Source organism: Odocoileus virginianus, chromosome 7 (genome assembly GCF_023699985.2).
Source record: "Odocoileus virginianus isolate 20LAN1187 ecotype Illinois chromosome 7, Ovbor_1.2, whole genome shotgun sequence".
Taxonomy (NCBI): domain Eukaryota; kingdom Metazoa; phylum Chordata; class Mammalia; order Artiodactyla; family Cervidae; genus Odocoileus; species Odocoileus virginianus.
In genome coordinates, this window is record NC_069680.1 from 79,288,678 (window position 1) to 79,310,325 (window position 21,648).

At 37.8% G+C, this 21,648-nt stretch overlaps 1 protein-coding gene across 5 annotated transcripts in view; it reads right to left on the reverse strand.

The window, feature by feature from the left end:
* Positions 1-21,648, reverse strand: part of RYR2 (ryanodine receptor 2) — an 803,099-nt gene that overhangs the window by 473,064 nt on the left and 308,387 nt on the right. For 4 of the 5 annotated variants that reach the window (XM_070471028.1, XM_070471029.1, XM_070471031.1 and 1 more), the window contains exons 1-3: positions 15,483-15,492; positions 4,202-4,276; positions 1,278-1,356 (exon numbers count right to left, since the gene is read on the reverse strand). In XM_070471028.1, the coding sequence (XP_070327129.1) occupies positions 1,278-1,356; positions 4,202-4,276; positions 15,483-15,491 (163 nt within the window). In that variant the 5' untranslated portion in view covers position 15,492. Of the gene's footprint in view, positions 1-1,277; positions 1,357-4,201; positions 4,277-15,482; positions 15,498-21,648 lie in introns of those variants that run through there. The other variant, XM_070471032.1, reaches the window with a different exon arrangement.

Here is a 21,648-nt window from a genome sequence, read left to right on the forward strand (position 1 = left end):
GGTGGGGGGGAAATGTATCTGCCTTATGAGTTTCATTCTGATTGAGGCAGGCACACAACAAACAATAAATATAGTAAATAGTTTGGTAATTCAGAATTAGTATGGAGTTATGGGGAAAATAAAGTAGCATAAAGGAATTAGGGCATAGAGATGAAGATGACCTTGTTTGGTGAGTTTCACTATTATATAACAGTATCAATGAATGAAAACAAGTTATAGATCATGCACGTACTTTACTTGTTTTGAGAGGGAACTGAAGACCTTTTTCACATAACTATGTGCTGAAGCAAATTATGGTGAAAAAACTAAAAAAAAAAAAAACTAGCCAAAGCACAGAGGAATGGCTGAGAATATATAGAATTAAATAAAAACAAGAGGAATATATTTATCTCTTTGGTGCCTGGGATTCTCAGAATTCCCTGTTAAAGGTAATGTGCTTGTCTATTAAAAAGTTAATTAGGTTGGTAAATAGAACTTTATTTTATCCATTTGTTATCTGTCAAACTTATAGAGTATGGGAAAGCACTTCAAAAAGGAGGGCAGGTGTGAGTTTCATGTCACCTATAAAAGCAACAACCTGATGCAAGTTGATCTATTTCCTTCCATTCCTTTTTCTAATGGGTCGTTAGTCTTTAATTCCAAAGGCAGACATGCTTATTGTAAAAAATAAAAGAATCAAATCATACAGAGGTGGATATAGTGTAAAGTCTTCAGAGCATTGAGAACAAAAGCACAAATAAAATCTATACTTTGAGTCTTCAAAAGGATAAATATATTAATATATGTAAATAAATATGTATATGTAGCAATGATGACCCATGGACAAGGAAATGAAGAAGATTTTCATTTTCTGTCTTTTTGGTTGACTGCTGACATTGATTATGTTGTATTTGCACAGTTAAAAATGTTTTTAAGATGAAATGTAAAAGAAAGAAATATGCAATAATACTTTACAAACTAATCAGTGCACGTTAATACGGTTATCAGATAGCAGGGCATGTTGCAAGTACCGTTTTCCTACCCAACTCCATCAAAAGAATAAAGTTTAAAGTCTAGTTTGCGCATCGAGCTAATTATGTCGGGATGACCTACCAACAGAAACAGTGCACATTTCCTCCTTCTAATAAAATCTTTCCATAGTTAGCCAGTGGTTTTATCCTGAAACCGTTCCTAAGAATATTCAGCCAATATATCTTTCATCGGATCTCATGGCGTCTCCCAAACCAGTTCCTGCCATGCTCTCTGAACACAGCTTCATCGCAGACCAAGGTGCTCACCTGTTGTATCCTCTTGCAAGCCAACATCAAAAGCCAGCTTATCAGTTGAAGACCGAGAGGTGGACAGGCAGCACAGATACTAAAAGACAGAATCAGTAGTCATCACTAAACACTTCCAGTTCTTTCCAAGTCTAATTCTGAGCACTTAGCATTCACTGGGAGCAATGTTCTAGAGGAAATGTGGGTTTTTTTTTTTCCCCACTCAGAAAAATATTGCAGAAATATGTCCTGTAGACAAAACAAGACGAGTAACTTGGGATATGTCTCTACATCTCTCACTTTATGTGATATTCATGATCATAAGCAAAAGAACAACCTGATCTGTTAGAAATCTTTCTTTCAAGCAGAAATTTGAACACTATTCACTTTTATCTTCTAGTTTTATTTTCAAATTTTTAAACTCTTTAAAATTCATCTAGAATTGACTGTGGTGTGTAGCATACTGCTTCACTGCAATGAGGCTTTGTCACATGTATACCTATGTGTGTTTACCTAGGAAGAATGCAACGCTGCCCAACATCATCATCTCTGACTCCTCTCCCTGCCTCAAGTTTTCCTAACTGTATATTCTTGGACATAAAGTTTAGGATCATTTTTCTGGCCAACTCCCCTACTCCCATGCTAACCTCAAAATCTACAGTAAGTGCTACAAGACTGAGAACACAGAGATGAATCTAGAATGAGCTCAAGATACACTGTCATCTACCCCAACCAAATGCAGTACCTGAAAAAATAGGAACCCTGCCAACAGGCCTCAGGAACAGCTCTGGGGATTAAGCCAGCCCTGACTTCCCAGAATCACTGGACAATTAATGCAAGACCTAGACAACCCCTACAATGGAAAAGGGTCCACCCAGCTCAGTGGGTGTCTGTGAGTGTAAGGAGGCAAGTGATAAATGGACTGGCGATAGAAGTCAAGTGGAATTTGGTGCCATGAGGGTGTAAATTCAATTCATCAGGAGAATCTGTTCCCTGACTGTAAACCATGGACTCCCAAAGATAAAGAAAAGATGCTTCAAAAGTCCTCGAATATATTCGTAGCTAGTTAGGAGTCTAATCTCAAGACATTGTGTTCTCTGAGGTTTACAGACTTTAGATCTAGGCATATTAAATATCAATGTTAATTTGAGAAAAAGTACCAATGTTGTAATACTGACTTATCAGAAAAAAAAATGTAGAGTGATCTCTATTAAAGTCTTCTATGATTTTTTCAATAATATTACAGTACCGTGCACTGGAGTTGTTAACATACCTTCTCTCCTCCTCTAATATTCACTGCAACTGCTAGGTAGAGACTATAATTATTCAACTAAATGTTAATTAAATTTTATATGGCGAAGACTAGTCTTTCTTACTACTATATCTAGCACCCAGAGGTGTTGAATAATATTTACTGACTAAACGAGTCAAACTTTCAGATGCACTCACAGCCTTAGAGAGGCTCAGCAAGGTGCCCAAAGCAGCATAGCATGCAGGAAAGTAAGCCTCAACCCAGATCTACCAGCCAACCTCAGGCTCTGTCCCATCTACTATGTACAGAGAGAGTAGTTATTTACAGACAGACTCTCGTATTTATGATTTTATGTGTTCTGATGGCTCCTGAAAGTGAAATTCTTTCCATGAAGTTTTAATGTGTGAGTGCTATATGCAAAAAGGCTATTTTTATACATTTGTCTTATATCCAGTCACTTGAAGTGTTTTCCTTTATTTTACTTCATATCTTAGTAAGTCAGTCAAGATTTCCAGAACAATGTTAGATAGCATATTCTTGGGGTTTGTTTTTGTTCTGTCAAAAATGGACTTAGTGTTTGACAATTAACTATAAGGTTGGCCATTGATTTAACATAAATATTTTCCTCACCATTGAGGAAATAACCATCAATGATCAATTTTTATTAGGAATTGGTACTTTATTAAAAACCTGTTTCAGTACCTGTTAAGATGATTATATTTTTCTTATCTGACGTACTAGTGTGATGTAGTCCATTAATAGCAATGATGTTATTAAGTCATTATTAAAATCATATCTATACTTTTCCTATACTTCTCTTCCTATACTTTTTAATTCCATTAAACAGATTTTACACACCAGTATTCATGATGATGAAGACTGATGATTTTTTTCTGTTTTGAGGGGTATTGTTATAGAGACTATGCTTAAGTTTTTGCTCAGAAACAGTCTACTTATTTAGGGAATTATCTCCTTCTTAAAAGTAACGATTCTTTTTATATTTCCAAGTACTGGACTATCATGTAGTCACTAAACTAAACCTGATAAAAATTTAAATAACATACTGTGATAATATGTAAAAAAAAAAGCTGTATATAAATTTGGTTATGTAACAAGATATCACTTATACCAAAAAATTAAGATCGAAAATTTTTTAAAAGTCCCCAAGAATTTTCTGTCATTGATATGATCATGAAGATTTCATTCTTCTGTAATTTCCAAATCTTACAGAATGAATATGCATTGTTTGTATAACTTAATAAAGCTTTCAAAAGAAGGGAATGTTTATATATTTATAATACTTTATACCTATAAGAATATATATACACACATATATAAATGATAATGAGTAAATTGTGTCTGAGAGGAACCCCACAGATAAATGGATAATTGGGTGTAAGAAGGAGCTGATATGGGGAGAAAAAGAAACTCTCCTCCTAAACCTAGTCTTTCAAAAATAAGATACAAAGACAGAAGTCATACAGTGATAGAACTGAAGGGCCTGAAAGGTCCTCTAAGCTAACCATCATATTATAAATGAGAAAATAAACAGTGTTCAAAGATATGAAGAAACACACACAACTGAAGCTTATTAAAGCCATCAGTGGAACAGGGTCATCAAATATTTCCTCGCCCTGTATGCACAGTAGATCAGCATGGCCACAGAGGAGACGACACCAAGACGTGTACTCACCATGCCACTGTAGGAATGCCGCAGCAGTACTGCATGACCATAGAGGAGCGTTCGGTGGCCGCCACCCTGAGCAGTCTGCACGGAGCAGAGAAAGAGCCGGCAAAGAAAACAGAGTCAATCTAAGTGTATAAAACGCTCTCTTATTCTCATGAACATTTTAATGGCAACAAAATAAGAGCTAGTGCCGATGTGGTAGAGAATCCTCTTCCCAACGCAGGAGAGATTTAAGGGAAATGGGTTTGATCTGTGGGTCAGGAAGATTCCCTAGAGGAGGAAATGGCAATCCACTCCAGTATTCTTGCCTGGAAAATTCCACGGAAAGAGGAGTCTGGTGGGCTACAGTCCATGGGGCTGCAAAGAGACAGATATGGCTGAGCATGCATGCACACAGATGAGCAACGTGCTATGGAAAGAATCCTTAAATTGGGACAAAGATACCGAGGGTAGCTGGGGGGGCCTAGCATTTTAATTAGTTCTTAAAGAATGAACTTGAGTTCAAAAATATCACAATTTGTAATTACTAACTCCCAGTTGTTTATTGTCTGTATTTCCCATTACACTCTGGTCCATGTTGAATAGGGACCATGATACTTTGGGCACCATGGTATCTCAGGTACCTTGCAAAATGCCTGGTACACAGTAAGGACTAAATAAGCATTTCTTCAATGACTAAGTCTGATTGAAACACAAAGATCATCAAATGAATCTTCAGGCTTAAAAACTTTTCATACCTTCCAAATGTTTCTAGGAAAAGCATCCAAATACCTCTATATGAGATAGAAGGTGGGTGTTCACTCATTTACTCGTGTCCGACTCTTTGTGACCCCCATGGACTGCAGCCTGCCTGGCTCCTCTGTCCATGGAATTCTCCAGGCAAGAATATCGGAATGGGTGGCCATTCCTTTCTACAGGGGATCTTCCCAACCCAGGGATCAAACCAAGGTCACCTGCATTGCAGGCAGATTCTTTACCTTCTGAACCACCAGGGAGGCCCACATGAGATAGAAGAGTGCTTCTCAGATTCTAGCATGCATAGAAATCAGCGGGAGAGCTTGTGAAAACACAGAACCCTTGGCATGTCCCTGAGATTCTGATTCAGTAGGTCTGGGATAAATACAGAGACACTGCATTTTAAAAATTTCCCAGTGGTGCAGGAACTATTGTTTTGGGGACAATACTGAGTAGCACAAGCATCAAGGACACTTAGTCTCAGCCCTTTCTATCCTTGCCTCCAAATCCCTTTGCGCTCCGAAGATACATGCTTTCCCTGCCGTGAGCTTTCTTGCTGCTCTTAACACATTATCCCTGTCCTCTGTAGTCTTCTCCGCCTCATATGCATACATGATCAGTTGTGTAGAACTCTCTGCAACCCCATGGACTGCAGTCTGCCAGCCTCCTTCTGTCCATGGGGTTTCCCAGGCAAGAATACTGGAGTGGGCTGCCATTTCCTCCTCTGGGAATCTCCGTAACCCAGGGATGGAACTCCTGTCTCTTGCATTGACAGGGAGATTCTTTACCACCGAGCCCCTAGGAAGCAACTCTCGGTCTCATGGATTGTTTTAAAACTCAGGTTAGCGGCTCCCTCCTCTAGGAACCTACTTCCTGAGCTGACTTTGAGGAAGCGAGACGAGGAGCCGCATCCAGGCGCAGTGCGGGCGGCATGCGAGGATAGGTGCCATAGAAACAACCGCAGGGTATTAGGAAAGAGGAAGAGACGACGTGACTGAAGGACTGGGTCACGGACCAGGTTAAGGTCATGGGAAGTAGAGAACATTATACTAAGGAGTTTTTACTTGTTTCTATAGGAAAAAGATGTCTTTAAGGATGAGTATGAAGATACTGACTTAAAGACACTTCAAGAAGTACAGAAGAAAGCACGTTAATATTCAATATCATTACACCTTTTTTTACTAAAAATATATCTCCTTCCTATTATTCCAATTGATTTTTTAAATTTATTTTTTATTGAAGGATAATTGCTTTACAGATTTTGCTGTTTTCTGTCAAACCTCAACATGAATCAGCCATAGGTATACACACACCCCCTCCTGTTTGAACCTCTCTCCCATCTCCCTCCCCAACCCACCCCTATGGGTTGATACAGAGCCCCTGTTTGAGTTTCCTGAGCCACACGGCAAATTCCCATTGGCTATCTATTTACATTTGGTAATGTAAGTTTCCATGTTACTCTTTCCATACATCTCACCCTATCCTCCCCTCTCCCCATGTCCATAAGTCTATTCTCTATGCCTGTTTCTCCATTCTTGCCCTGTAAATAAATTCTTCAGTACTGTTTTTCTAGATTTTGTATATGTGCATTAGCAGGCAATATTTATCTTTCTCTTTCTGACTCACTTCACTCAGTATAATAGGTTCTAGGTTCATCTACCTCATCAGAACTGACTCAAATGTGTTCCGTTTTATGGCTGAGTAAATTCCATTCTGTATATGTACCACAACTTCTTTATGTATTTATCTATTGATGGACAGCTAGGTTGCTTCCATGTTCTAGCTATTGTAAATAGTGCTGCACTGAACAATGGGATACGTGTCTCTTTCAATTTTGGTTTCCTCAGGGTATAGGCCTAGGAGTGGGATTGCTGAGTCATATGCTGATTTAATTCCTAGTTTTCTAAGGAATCTTCATACCATCCTCTATAGTGGCTGTTATCAATTTAGATTCCCATCAACAAGGCAAGAGTGTTCCCTTTTCTCCATACCCTTTCCAGCATTTATTGTTTGTAGACTTTTTGATGATGGCCATTCTGACTGGTGTGAGGTGATATATCATTGTGGTTTTGATTTTCATTTCTCTAATAATGAGCGATGTTGACCATCTTTTCATGTGTTTGTTAGCCATCTGAATGTGTTCTTTGAAGAAATGTCTGTTCAGGTGTTTTTCCCACTTTTTGACTGGGTTGTTTGCTTTCCTGCTATTGACTGTGTATGAGCTGCTTGTATATTTTGGAAATTAATCCTTTATCAGTTGTTTCCTTTGCTATTATTCTCTGCCATTCTGAGGGTTGTCTTTTCAGCTTGCTTACAGTTTCCTTTACTGTGCAAAAGTTTTTAAGTTTAAACAGGGCTGTTTACTTTTGTCTTTATTTCCGTTACTATAGGAGGTGGGTCACAGAGGATCTCGCTTTGATTTACGTCACCAAGTGTTCTGCCTATGTTTTCCTCTATAGTTTCTGCTCTTACATTAAGGCCTTTAATCTATTTTGAATTTATCTCTGTCTATGGTGTTAGGAAGTGTTCTAATTTCATTCTTTTACATGTAGCTGTCCCGTTTTCCCAGCACCACTTATTGAAGAGGCTGTCTTCACCCCATTGTATATTCTTGCCTCCTTTGTCAAAAATAAGGTACCCATAGGTGCATGAGTTTATTCCTGGACTTTCGGTCTTATTCCATTGGTCTATATTTCTTTTTTTATTCCAGTACCATACTGTCTTGGTGACTATAGTTTTGTACTATAATCTGAAATCAGGAAGGTTGATTCCTCCAGCTGCATTCTTCTTTTGAAAGACTGCTTTGGCTATTGAGGGTCTTTTGTGTTTCCATACGAATTATAAAATTTTTCGTACTAGTAATTTGACACGGATCACAGTGAATCTGTAGATTGCGTTTGGTAATATAGTCATTTTCACAATATTGATTCTTCCTACCCAGGAACATGGAATATCTCTCCATCTGTTTATGTCATCTTTGATTTCTTTCATCTGTGTCTTATAATTTTCTCTGTATGGTTCTTTTATCTCCTTAGGTAAGTTTATTCCTAGATATTTAATTCTTTGTGTTACAGTTGTGAATGGGATTGATGTCTTAATTTCTCTTTCTGATTTTTCCATTGTTAGTATATAGAAAATGAAGTGATTTCTGTGTATTGATTTTGTATCCTGCAACTTTACTAGATTCACTGATTAGCTCTAGTAATTTTCTGACACTATCTTTAAGGCTTTCTATGTACAGTATTATGTCATCTGCAAACAGAGCTTTACGACTTCTTTTCTGATCTGGATTCCTTTTATTTCTTTTTCTTCTCAGATTGGTGCATTTAATTTCTTAAAGTAACCTTATTTATAGATTATACTTAAAACACTGCCAAACCATTTAAAAACTGACATTAAAAGGCTTTAAAATTATAAGAAAAAGTATTTTATCAAAAAATGGAAATAACTTCACGTCCTGAGAAAGGGAAAAATCGACTGCAAAATTATATTCCTCCTAAGAATGAGGACCAGTTTAGAGAGTAATTTCATTTTCTGTAAGACACTTGATTTATTGTGGCTGAGAAAAATTTATTTACCTTGTCTGATCTGTACTACTTGATAGGACCTTAACTTTCCCTACCATATATAAGTTCCAGAGCTACAGATACAGTTGAAATTTAACTACACTACACAGTCAAGGTAGTTTGTTTGACTTGTAGTCTTTGTGACTTGTCTTCTTGACCAAAACAAGGTATTTCTAAATGAAGAACAAGGCTTCAGATTTAATTAGAATAGTATTGAATGCTCTTTTTTCTATAAAGCTTTGCTATGCACTTCATATGTTCATATGCATGTATAAACTGTGCTGTGCTTAGTCATGTGGTCATGTCCAAGTCTTTGTGACCCCATGGAACTGTAGCCTGCCAGGATCCTCTGTCCATGGGGATTCTCTAGGCAAGTATACTGGAGTGGGTTGCCATGCCCTCCTCCAGGGATCAAACCCAGGTCCCCCTCATTGAAGGCAGATTCTTTACGATCTGAGCCACCAAGGAGGCCCATGAATACTGATGTGCATAGCCTATCCCTTCTCTAGTGGATCTTCCTGCCCCAGGAAGCGAACCGGGGTCTCCTGCATTGCAGGTGGATTCTTTACCAACTGAAGGTATAGGTTATCCACTCCATAATTTTTTTTTTCTTCTCTTTAAAGTAGTATTTATTTTTTCTTTTCAATTGGAAGTCTAAGGACTTAATAATGTATTAGGACTGTGGCCAGAATAGTCACATGAACAGTATAGTTTCTGTTTTTTAAACAAACTTATATGAAAATCTTAATATGTTTATATAATTACATGAAGCTTCCCTTGCTTTATACAGAGGAATTTCTAGAAATCTCTGAGAGCAAGGATGTCTCCAAGAGTAGAGAGCTAGATGGATAGGTCAGGTCCTATGGGATTTTTTTTTCTTTTTTTTTCCCATTTATTTTTTTATTAGCTGGAGGCTAATTACTTTATAATATTGTAGTGGTTTTTGCCATACATTGACATGAATCAGCCATGGATTTACATGTATTCCCCATCCCGATCCCCCCTCCCACCTCCCTCTCCACCCGATCCCTCTGGGTCTTCCCAGTGCACCAGGTCCGAGCACTTGTCTCATGCATCCATCCTGGGCTGGTGATGTCTTTCACCCTTGATAATATACATGTTTCGATGCTGTTCTCTCTAAACATCCCACCCTCGCCTTCTCCTGCAGAGTCCAAAAGTCTGTTCTGTACATCTGTGTCTCTTTTTCTGTTTTGCATATAGGGTTATCATTACCATCTTTCTAAATTCCATATATATGTGTTAGTATACTGTAATGGTCTTTATCTTTCTGGCTTACTTTGCTCTGTATAATGGGCTCCAGTTTCATCCAGCTCATTAGAACTGATTCAAACGAATTCTTTTTAATGGCAGAGTAATATTCCATGGTGTATATGTACCACAGCTTCCTTATCAATTCATCTGCTCATGGACACATAGGTAGCTTCCATGTCCTAGCTATTATAAACAGTGCTACGATGAACATTGGGGTGCACGCGTCTCTTTCAGATCTGGGTTTCCTCGGTGTGTATGCCCAGAAGTGGGATTGCTGGGTCATATGGCAGTGCTATTTCCAGTTTTTTAAGAAATCTCCACACTGTTCTCCATAGCGGCTGTACTAGTTTGCATTCCCACCAACAGTGTAAGAGGGTTCCCTTTTCTCCACACCCTCTCCAGCATTTATTGCTTGTAGACTTTTGGATAGCAGCCATCCTGACTGGCGTGTAATGGTACCTCATTGTGGTTTTGATTTGCATTTCTCTGATAATGAGTGATGTTGAGCATCTTTTCATGTGTTTGTTAGCCATCTGTATGTCTTCTTTGGACAAATGTCTGTTTAGTTCTTTGGCCCATTTTTTGATTGGGTCATTTATTTTTCTGGAATTGAGGTGCAGGTCCACTCCATATTTTGATAATATGTTTGTATCATATAGTTGCTTATTAACACATCAAATGTCACTGCTGTTTTAAAATAATTTAACTTACTAAGTATATAACATCTATATATTTTGAGCTTTCCCATTTTAATAATATTTTCTGGACAAAAATGCTGTGCTAATTAGTTTAGGTCATTTCTTGCAATTCTAGGCTTTTGTTATTCAAGAGGTCTTTTTTTTTTAAATAAATCAGACTCTATAGGAGAACATTTCTATATCTCTTGACTGTTATGAAAACATGATTTCAGAAGAAACACAAGGAGATCTTAAAAAGACCTTACTGCTTAGGTAATACTAAGCTATCCAACCAAGGTTTAAAACAATATAAACAACAAAAAGAAATCTGCTTTAGAGCACTTTCATAGTGCTCAGATATTTAAGCAAAGAAGCTTTTAAGTTTTGGCTTCAAACACAAATAATAATAGTTGGGCAAGGAGTGGTTTCAGGGAGAAAAACAAGTATCTCTATGCAAAGCCTATACATCACTTGGAAATAAGTTTCATGCAAACGTGAACAGGACTAACTGGACAGGAGCAGCACAGAATTGCTGAGCTTGGCATCTGGTCCACCTGCAGATCTCCAGCAGCAGAAACTATGCAAACATGCCTGCCATCTTCAATAATGAAAAACAGATTCACAGGATGATTACAATAATTAATGAGAAATCTGGCTTCAGTGAAAAATCAATATGCCTGACAAAGCCAGACAGCCACTTGGCATCAGATGGCCAGCTTGTGATGGTGTCATAAAGAAAAGTCTCCAGAGGGAAGACACCAGAATCAGGACAATTCAGTTCAGTTCAGTGGTTCAGTTGTGTCTGACTCTGTGCGACCCCATGGACCGCAGCACACCAGGCTATCCTGTCACCAACTCCCAGAGTTTACACAAACTCATGTCCATCGAGTCAGTGATGCCATCCAACCATCTCATCCTCTGTCGTCACCTTCTCCTTCCACCTTCAATCTGTCCCAGCATCAGGGTCATTTCAAATGAGTCAGCTCTTCACATCAGGTGATCAAAGTATTGGAGTTTCAGCTGCAGCATCAGTCCTTCCAGTGAATATTAGGACTGATTTCCTTTAGGATAGACTGGTTGGATCCTTTTCCTATCCAAGGGACTCTCAAGAGTCTTCTCCAACACCACAGTTCAAACCATCAATTCTTCAGCACTCATCTTTCCTTATAGTCCTACTCTCACATCCATACATGACTATTGGAAAAACAATAATTTTGACTAGACAAACACTTGTTGGCAAAGTAATGTCTGTGCTTTTTAATATGCTATCTAGGTTGGTCATAACTTTCCTTCCAAGGAGCAAGGGTCTTTGAATTTCATGGCTGCAGTCACCATCTGCAGTGATTTCGGAGTCCCCCAAAAAAGAAAGTCTGTCACTGTTTCCATTGTTTCCCCATCTATTTGCCATGAAGTAATGAGACTGGATGCCATGATCTTAGTTTTCTAAATGTTGAGTTTTAAGCCAACTTTTTCAATCTCCTCTTTCATGTTCTTTCATGTTAAAGGCTCTTTAATTCTTCTCTTTCTGCCATAGGGTGGTGTCATCTGAATATTGGAGATTATTGATATTGATATTTCTCCCGGCAATCTTGATTTCAGCTTGTGCTTCATCCAGCCTGGCATTTAGCATGATGTACTCTGCATATAAGTTAAATAAGCAGGGTGACAATATACAGCCTTGACGCACTCCTTTTCCTATTTGGAACCAGTCTGTTGTTCCAGGTCCAGTTCTAACTGTTGCTTCTTGACCTGCATACAGATTTCTCAGGAGGCACGTCAGGTGGTCTGGTATTCCCATCTCTTGAAGCACATTCCACAGTTTGTTGTGATCCACACAGTCAAGAGGATTTGGCATAGTCAATAAAGCAGAAGTAGATGTTTTTCTGGAACTCTCTTCATTTTATGATAATTTTATGATGATCCAACAGATGTTGGCAATTTGATCTCTGGTTCCTTTGCAGCCAAAGATGGAGAAGCTCTATACAGTCAGCAAAAACAAGACCAGGAACTGACTGTCGCTCAGATCATAAACTCCTTATTGCCAAATTCAAAGTTAAACTGAAGAAAGCAGGGAAAATCACTAGGCCATTCAGGTATGACCTGTATCAAATCCCTTATGAATATACAGTGGAAGTGACCTATAAATTCAAGGGATTAGATCTGATGGACAGAGTGCTTGAAGAACTATGGACAGAGGTTTGTGACACTGTACAGGAGGCAGTGATCAAGACCATTCCCAAGAAAAAGAAATGCAAAAAGGCAAAATGGTTGTCTGAGGAGGACTTACAAACACCTATGCAAAGAAGAGAAGCAAAGGTAAAGTAGAAAAGGAAAGATATACCCATGTGAATGCAGAGTTCCAAAGAATAGCAAGGAGAGGTAAGAAAGCCTTCCTCAGTGATCAATTGCAAAGAAATAGAGAAAAACAACAGAATGGGAAAGACTAGAGATCTCTTCAGGAAAATTAGAGATACCAAGGGAACATTCATGAAAAGATGGGCACAATAAAGGACAGAAATGGTATGGACCTAACAGAAACAGAAGATATTAAGAAGAGGTGGCAAGAATACACAGAAGAACTGTACAAAAAAGATCTTCATGACCCAGATAACCACAATAGTGTGATCACTCACCTAGAGCCAGATAGCCTGGAGTGCAAAGTGGGCCTTAAGAAGCATCACTGTGAACAAAACTAATGGAGGTGAAGGAATTCAAGCTGCGCTATTTCAAATCCTAAAAGATGATGTTATGAAAGTGCTGCACTCAACATGTCACCAAATTTTGAAAACTCAGCAGTGGCCACAGGACTGGAAAGGGTCAGTTTCATTCCAATCCCAAAGGCAATGCTGAAGAATGCTCAAACTACCGCACAGTGCACTCATCTCACATGCTAGCAAAGTAATGCTCAAAATTCTCCAAGTCAGGCTTCAACAGTACATGAACTGTGAACTTCCAGATGTTCAAGCTGGATTTAGAAACGGCAGAGGAACCAGCACCAGGACAGTACTAACTAATCACTGTTCAGTGCCAACCAGCAGAAATAGCCCCTGTGACAAGGAAGCATCTGGCTGGTTCTAGGAAGTTACTAACAGTGTGTCCAGGTGTGAAACCCGAAGCCAAGTCATGATTGAAAAGTGAAAGCTGAATAAAATTTAGCATCCTTTTCCTTATAAGCGGCTTAAATTACTACAGTTTAACGCATATGCCTTCACTCGGTTAAATTCTAACCTTTCTAGATGATTCAAAGCAGGTATAAAAATAAGTCATTGGGTTTCTGACCTTGCAATTAAAATAAATCACAGCCTAACTAAATTATTTTAGGTATGCCACCTGGTTTAAACTAAATGGACATCATTTTTCTATTGCCATTGATTTTTGTATGAATCTGCTCATGAAAGAACTTGAGGTACATGCTTCAGGGAACTATCCCATTCACCATCTCCAAGGAAGCACAGATATGAAACTGACAAGAGATTCGGATAGGGGTGAGATGGTATTAATAAAATGAGTACAATAAATGCAGATTTAGTGAGCAAGTTTATTATTTGTTAATATTTGCAAAGAGAGAACATATTCATGTTTCCCACTATTGATTACATTGTCCAACCAAATCCTTCATTTTGTGATATGTTTCATTGAGCAGTTCATGTCTTCTCTTTGCAAGGTAATAATATATTTTACTGAAAAATAATAGATGGAATATTTTGAAATTCTGGAAAATGTTTTGGGTCCTTGTTGCCTGGGACCTCAAATAAATACTCTGCTCTGTCATTCTACCGAAACTGTTAAATTCTTAAGCCTAATGAATAGATCCATGTGTCAGTACAATGCCCCTTTTCAGAGTTTTGTTAAATAAGAATGTAAGTCCACAGACAGACATGGATACTTTGCTTCCTTTTTTTCTAGCAGCCATTTAAATATACATTCAGAATTTTAGTTTCATACTTTTCAGAGTTTCTGTCTTTTGAAGTGATATTCTTTGAACATCTCAAAATATTTGAAGCCTTCATTACCTGAACACAACTTCTCTATACACTGTTCCTCAGCTTTTAGGATAAAAAATAAACTTTGTTAAAGTTATACGGGAAATGTGGTAGGTATATAAAAATGAAAACATTTCTACTTTTTGTCTCAAACAACAACATTCTGCTGTTCCACATTTTCCCCTACATGTGTCCTTTAATGACATGACCATGCATTTTACTCTGCAATTTTAGTTTGTTTCTTTTTAAAATATTTTCATTTTTATAATTTGATAAGAGGAATAGAAAAAAGTTGAGGGGCTCCCCTGGTGGCTCAGTGGTAAAGAATCTGCCTGCCAGTCCAGGAGACATCAGGTGCATCCTTGACCTGTGAAGACCCCACATGCCACGGAGCAACTGGGCCCATGCACCACAACGACTGCGCCCGTGCTCCGGAGCCCCGCGGTCACAGCAGCTGAGCCCACATGCCACAGCTCCTGAAACCCGGGTGCCCTAGAGCCTGGACTCTACAACAGGAGAAGCCACGGCGACGCGAAGTCCACGCACAGCAACGAGAGGAAGCTCGGGGAGCCACAAGGACCCAGCACAGCCATAAATAAATAAATAAATAAGAGGGTGAACTATTCTCCCTTCTCCCGGAGTAAGTAATTCACTAGGAGTTTCTTGATGTCTCTTCTAATTTTCCAGGGTATGAATTTCCTATTACATTCATGCAAGAGTACATAAACATGTAACACTCTTTACAGACCCACAGTAAAAATTCTAAATGGAGAACTATAGAAAAAATAATTGCTTCAATGGAAGAAATTCCTGACATTGGCTAAGTAAGACCTAATATGTCACAATGTGACCCAAAGATATAAAATATCATTTTTGACAAATCTAAACATGGGATGTACTTACTTAGATTTTAAAGTTCTAAAGTTTGGTTTAATTTTTTTAAACTTGAAAAAGTGAAGAAAAAAGCCACAAATTTAAAAATTAAACAAATGCGACTAACCAAACATAAAACATACAGAGTAATACACATACAGTAGATGATCCAATGTCTTACCTTCATCATGAATTTCTGGAGGGGCATAAGGAAAAAAGAGAAAATATTAAATACACATTATTTCAAAGACATTTTAAAACTTCCTATTTATAAAGACTATCTTGTTGTAAGTGAAGTAACATGAATAATAAACAAAAAATATTCACTGTGTTGTCACAACAAAACTCAATGTCAACTACATGCTAGAGAAAAGCTGTAGCAAGCAAAACTCTTTTAATAAGTTTTTAGATTAGTTCATTCTTCTTCTGTGAAAACATGCTGTTTGACATTAATGCGTGATTCAATTTACAACATTTCTAAGCATCTCAAAAAAGGTATACTCTTAAAATTATACTCTGAAAATGGTCTAGATTTTTTTTTCATCTTATCTAGTACATAAAATCGCAGTAATATAAACAGCAACCCACCTAACTTGAGTAAAATAGTGGATTAGAAACAGGTACAGTAGACAATCAATTAATATGCTGTGATGGGCTGCCCATATTTCATGCAAAAAATGACCAAAAGCAATTGCTTAGGCACTACATATTGCTCTATATGAATTTCAAAGAAAAAAGTCACAAAACTTTTCTTTTTCTCTTGACTCAGCCACCTCTAATGATTTATATTATAACAGCTCTTTTTCTTCTACAAAATATAACATGTACATATATTCCTTTCTTTTTCTTTAGACTGATAAAGTTTCTTTGACTTCTTATTCCTGGGAGAGGTACACAGATGCAAAGAGTGAAGAAGGAAAAATATTATATTTGACAACTTAGGGCAAAATCTAGTTGCCAGGAGCATGTAAGTCCTACAGAGGAACACACACACATACCCACATTAGTTTTAAAGAAAACAAGGGAAAGTTTTCTAACACAGGTGTTAAATACCACACTTGCTTCCCTGAAACATACAGACATAGTAATATGTATACGACTAAACGGCAATTCTATCATGAGTGATTCTTTCATTTTCAGTATAATAATTTTAAGGAAAAATTGTAAAGAACCATTTCATTCTCATCTCAGAAAACATAGTCTGTGTAGTTACATTGTGTAGTTAATATCCACGGTAAATAATACCCTGGAACTTATTTTCCATGTTGAAACTGACTAATCACATGCCTACAAATGATCACCAGTGATATAGATATCAATGGGGAATTACAAAAAATCACTGTAAGTCCTAATTCAAAGAAAAACTTCAAAATCAATTTCCAGAACATGGTTTGGAATAGATACTTTTTGACGAGATTTGTGGTTTTCTAATTTATCTAAGTTTTGGAGATATTTCTTTCAGAAATGGTCTCAGCTTGATTTTGTCAGTTATTTAGGTTGAACTACTTCAGAACTGTAGCAAATAGAAAAAAGTGGTCAATCCAGTTTTTGAAGTCTGCTCGTCATAATTTTTAGCTGTATGTGAATGCAGCAGGAGCAAGCCAGAGAAGAGAGTAATCTGTATAAATGAGAAAATAAAAATGAGCCCTGTAAATAAGCAAAACCTAAAGTAGCCATCATACAAAGAGAAAGAAGAACAGATGCAACAGACACACATTATTTTCAAAAGATAAGAACGTGAAAGGTTATTTCTGGCATTACTGACATAATTTTTTGTACAAATCATCTATTGGTTAATTTGGCTTATTTCTTTATGAGCTATCCAAACGGGATCATTCAGGGCTAGAAAGAAAGTAAAACATATTAAAATATAAAGGAAAAATATATTATTTTAATCTCAATGTCAATGGCATAAGTATGATAAAGAGCAACAGAAAAAGAATAAAAATTCCCTATAAGTTGATAATGATAGGAGAAAAAAAAAAGAAAACTCATCAATGATAATATTGAAACAAATAGCTTTGATTTAGGTGAAAAGAATTATCATTTTCATGCATGCAATAAGTGTAATAAGGAAGTTATTTAAGAGATAAAATATCATTAGACAACATATGGAGATGGACAACTATAAAGACAAAGGCCAGGCACGGTGCTTTCTGTCTCAGAAGAAATTTGAGTATGAAAATGAATTCACACAGAAACACAAAGAGGGGAATTTTAGTTCTTTAGGGCAAAATCGCAAGTGGCAGCAATGCATTGCCTCAGGTTTAGTTTAATTACTCCAGAATGGACAAGTCAGATGAAGTGTCGAATGTGAGCAAAAAATGGGAACATATCCCTTCTTCCCACTGTGCTACATTAACATGGAAACCAGGAAGAGACATAGCAATTCTTACATTTTAACTCAAACAAATATGGCACTGGGAGTCTAATGGACGATAAAAACAAGCAGGAGCCTTTGATCGATAAGCTTACGTTACTTGATCTAGTAGATATAAAAGCCCTAAGGGATTTTCTTAGCATATAAAATGATTATGATCAGAAAAACAAACAATACTTTATTCTAAAAATTGCAATCAAATATCAGACTTCAAGAGAATGCATAATTATATTCAATCTGTTACTGGAACAAAGAAAGACAGTGATGTACAAAGCTTTTCTACCATAATTATGCCTTTCACCTCAACACTGGATTATTTTTAACTCTTATTTTAGTTTTGTGAGATGACAACTGATTACAAAAATTAATACCTGTACAAACGGACTTTTCTTACAAGTTTTAAAAGAACCTTTACTGAGATATCTTCTTAAAAATTACACTGATAAGGGATTAGCAACAAAATTAACATACGAATATAAAGTGGAAGTTTAAAACAGATTCAAGGGATTAGATCTGATAAAGGAGTGCCTGAAGGATGGAGGGAGGTTCAAGACGTTGGAGAGGAGGCAGTGATCAAGACCATCCCCAAGAAAGAGAAAAGCAAAAAGGCAAAGTGGCTGTCTGAGGAGGCCTTACAAACAGCTGAGAAAAGAAGAGAAGCGAAAGGCAAAGGAGGAAAGGAAAGATATATCCATGTGAACGCAGAGTTCCAAAGAATAGCAAGGAGAGGTAAGAAAGCCTTTCTCCGTGATCAATGCAAAGAAATAAGGAAATCAACGGAATGGGAAAGACTAGAGATCTCTTCAAGAAAATTAGAGATACCAAGGGAACATTTCATGCAAAGATGGGCTCAATAAAGGACAGAAATGGTATGGACCTAACAGAAGCAGAAGACATTAAGAAGAGGTGGCAAGAATACACAGAAGAACTGTACAAAAAAGATCTTCATGACCCAGATAACCACGATGGTGTGATCATTCACCTAGAGCCAGACATCCTGGAATGCAAAGTCAAGTGGGCCTTAGAAAGTATCACTACAAACAAAGCTAATGCAGATGATGGAATTGTGTTGAGCTCTTTCAAATTCTTAAAGATGATGCTGTGAAAGTGTTGCACTCAATATGCCAGCAAAGTTGAAAAACTCAGCAGTGGCCACAGGAATGGAAAAGGTCAGTTTTCATTTCAATCTCAAAGAAAGTCAATGCCAAGGAAAGTTCAAACTGTCATGCAATTGCACTCATGTCACACACTAGCAAATTAATGCTCAAAATTCTCCAAGGCAGACTTCAACAGTACATGAACTGTGAACTTCCAGGTGTTCAGGCTGGATTCAGATAAGGCAGAAGAAACAGAGATCAAATTGCCAACATCCGTTGGCTCATCAAAAAAGCAAGAGTTCCAGAAAAACAAACATTTCTGCTTTACTGACTACACCAAAGCCTCCAACTGTGTGGATCACAAATAACTGTGGAAAATTCTTCAAGAGATGGGAATACCAGACCACCTGACCTGCCTCCTGAGAAATCTGTATGCAGGTCAAGTAGCAACAGTTAGAACTGGACATGAAACTGGTTTCAAGTTGGGAAAGGAGTACATCAAGGCTGTACATTGTCACCCTGCTTATTTAACTTATACACAGAGTACATCATTTGAAATGGCAGGTGGGATGAAGCACAAGCTGGAATCAAGATTTCCAGGAGAAATATCAATAACCTCAGACATGTAGATGATTCCACCCTTATGGCAAAATGTGAAGAGGAATTAAACAGCCTCTTGATGAAGATGAAAGAGGAGGGTGAAAAAGTTGGCTTAAAACTCAACATTCAAAAAACGAAGATCATGGTATCCAGTCCCATCACTTCATGGCAAACAGATGGGGAAACGATGGAAACAGTGAAAGACTTTCTTTTCTGGGGCTCCAAAATCACTGCAGATGATGACTGCAGCCATGAATTTGAAAGACACTGGCTCCTTGGAAGAAAAGCTATGATAAACCTAGACACCATATTAAAAAGCAGAGACATTACTTTGCAGACAAAGGTCTGTCTAGTCAAAGCTATGGTTTTCCAGTAGTCATGTATGGATGTGAGAGTTGGACTATAAAGAAAGTTGAGTGCTGAAGAATTGACTTGAAATGGCTATGGAGTATCAATGAGAAAGGTCCTGGACCCCTCCTTAATTTAACCCAAGCGGACAGCAGAAGGAACCCCGAGGGCAGACTGGTAGGCAGAGGGTTGAACTGTTTTCTGTTATCCTTCAAGTGACAGAAAAAGGGAACAAATTCTACCTATGACTGCAGGCTTTCAAAATTCCTAGAGCAAGTGCATAAGATTTGACCTTTGTGGGTTTTCAATGAAAGAAATAACTCAAATCTAAAATTTACTGAGACCTACACATAAGTTATACATTGATTCACTTGCAAAACTAAGCGGCATGACTGTCAGCTCAGTGTTATCTCCAGTACTTTCTCATAACTAGAAAGCAATCACTAAGGTAAAGGTTTGCAAATAAACATACCAAGAATAAATTTTGAGATTAGAAATTATTATGAAAATGAGAGAGAAAAAAACTACACAGTAAGGCAGGATCAAGAAAGCAACCAAATGCACAGAGGAAAAATGGGAATACTTCTAGACGATAGTAAAAGGGGGTTTTATTCATTTACACATTCTATTTCCAAAGGAATTAAAGTTGCTTGAATGGTTGGTTTAAGAAATACTGGTTTGGATACAGCACAGAAACACTGGAATGTAAGTGAAGGAATAAAAAGATGAGAGAGGGACTTATCTTAGGATGGCTGATCTTGGGGAAGGAGCACAAAAATGTGAAACACACATTCTTAGAAAGAAACAGGCTTCCATTTCCAAGATAAGAATTCGGATTAGAATTTTAACTATAGGCAAAGAAGAGAAGACATTTCAAAAGGAAAGGACTGAACAAAATTAGTAATAAGCAACAGTTAGACCTGGACATGAAACTGGTTCCAATATACATCAAGGCTGTATATTGTCACCCTGCTTATTTAACTTATATGCAGAGTACATCATGCAAAATGCCAGGCTGGATGAAGCACAAGCTGGAATCAAGATTGCCGGGAGAAATTAACCTCAGATACGCAGATGACACCACCCGTATGGCAGAAAGCAAAGAGTTAAGAGCCTCTTGAAAGTGAAAGAGGAGATTGAAAAAGTTCCCTTAAAACTCAACATTCAGAAAAGTAAGATCATGGCATCTGGTCCCATCACTTCATGGCAAACAGATGGAGAAACATTGGCTGACTTTGTTTTCTTGGGCTCCAAAATCACTGCAGATGGTGACACCAGCCATGAAATTAAAAGACACTTGCTCCTTGGAAGAAAAGCTCAAACCAACCTAGACAGCATATTAAAAAGCAGAGACATTACTTTGCTGACAAAAGTCCATCTAGTCAAAGCTATGGTTTTTCCAGTAGTCATGTATGGTTGTAAGCGCTGGATTATGAAGCGGGCTGAGCACTGAGTTGATACTTTTGAACTGTGGTGTTGGAGAAGACTTTGAGAGTCCCTTGGACTGCGAGGAGATCCAACCAAGTCCATCCTAAAGGATATCAGTCCTGAATATTCACTGGAAGGACCGATGCTGAAGCTAAAACTACAATACTTTAGCCACTTGATGCAAAGAGTTGACTCACTAGAAAAAACCTGGATGCTAGGAAAGATTGAAGGCAGGAGGAGAAGGGGATGACAGAGGAGGAAGTGGTTGGATGGCATCACCAACTCAATGGACATGAGTTTGATCAAGTTCAGGTAGTTGGCGATGGACAGGGAAGCCAGGGGTGCTGCAGTCCATGGGGTCACAAAGAGTCAAACACAACTGAGTGACTGAACTGAAATGAGTGTTCTAGTAACAGAGAATATTGAACAGATCCCATTTTCAAAGAAACGAAACTAGAAATTTAGAAAGTTCCAACTAAAGACTGGTAAAATAC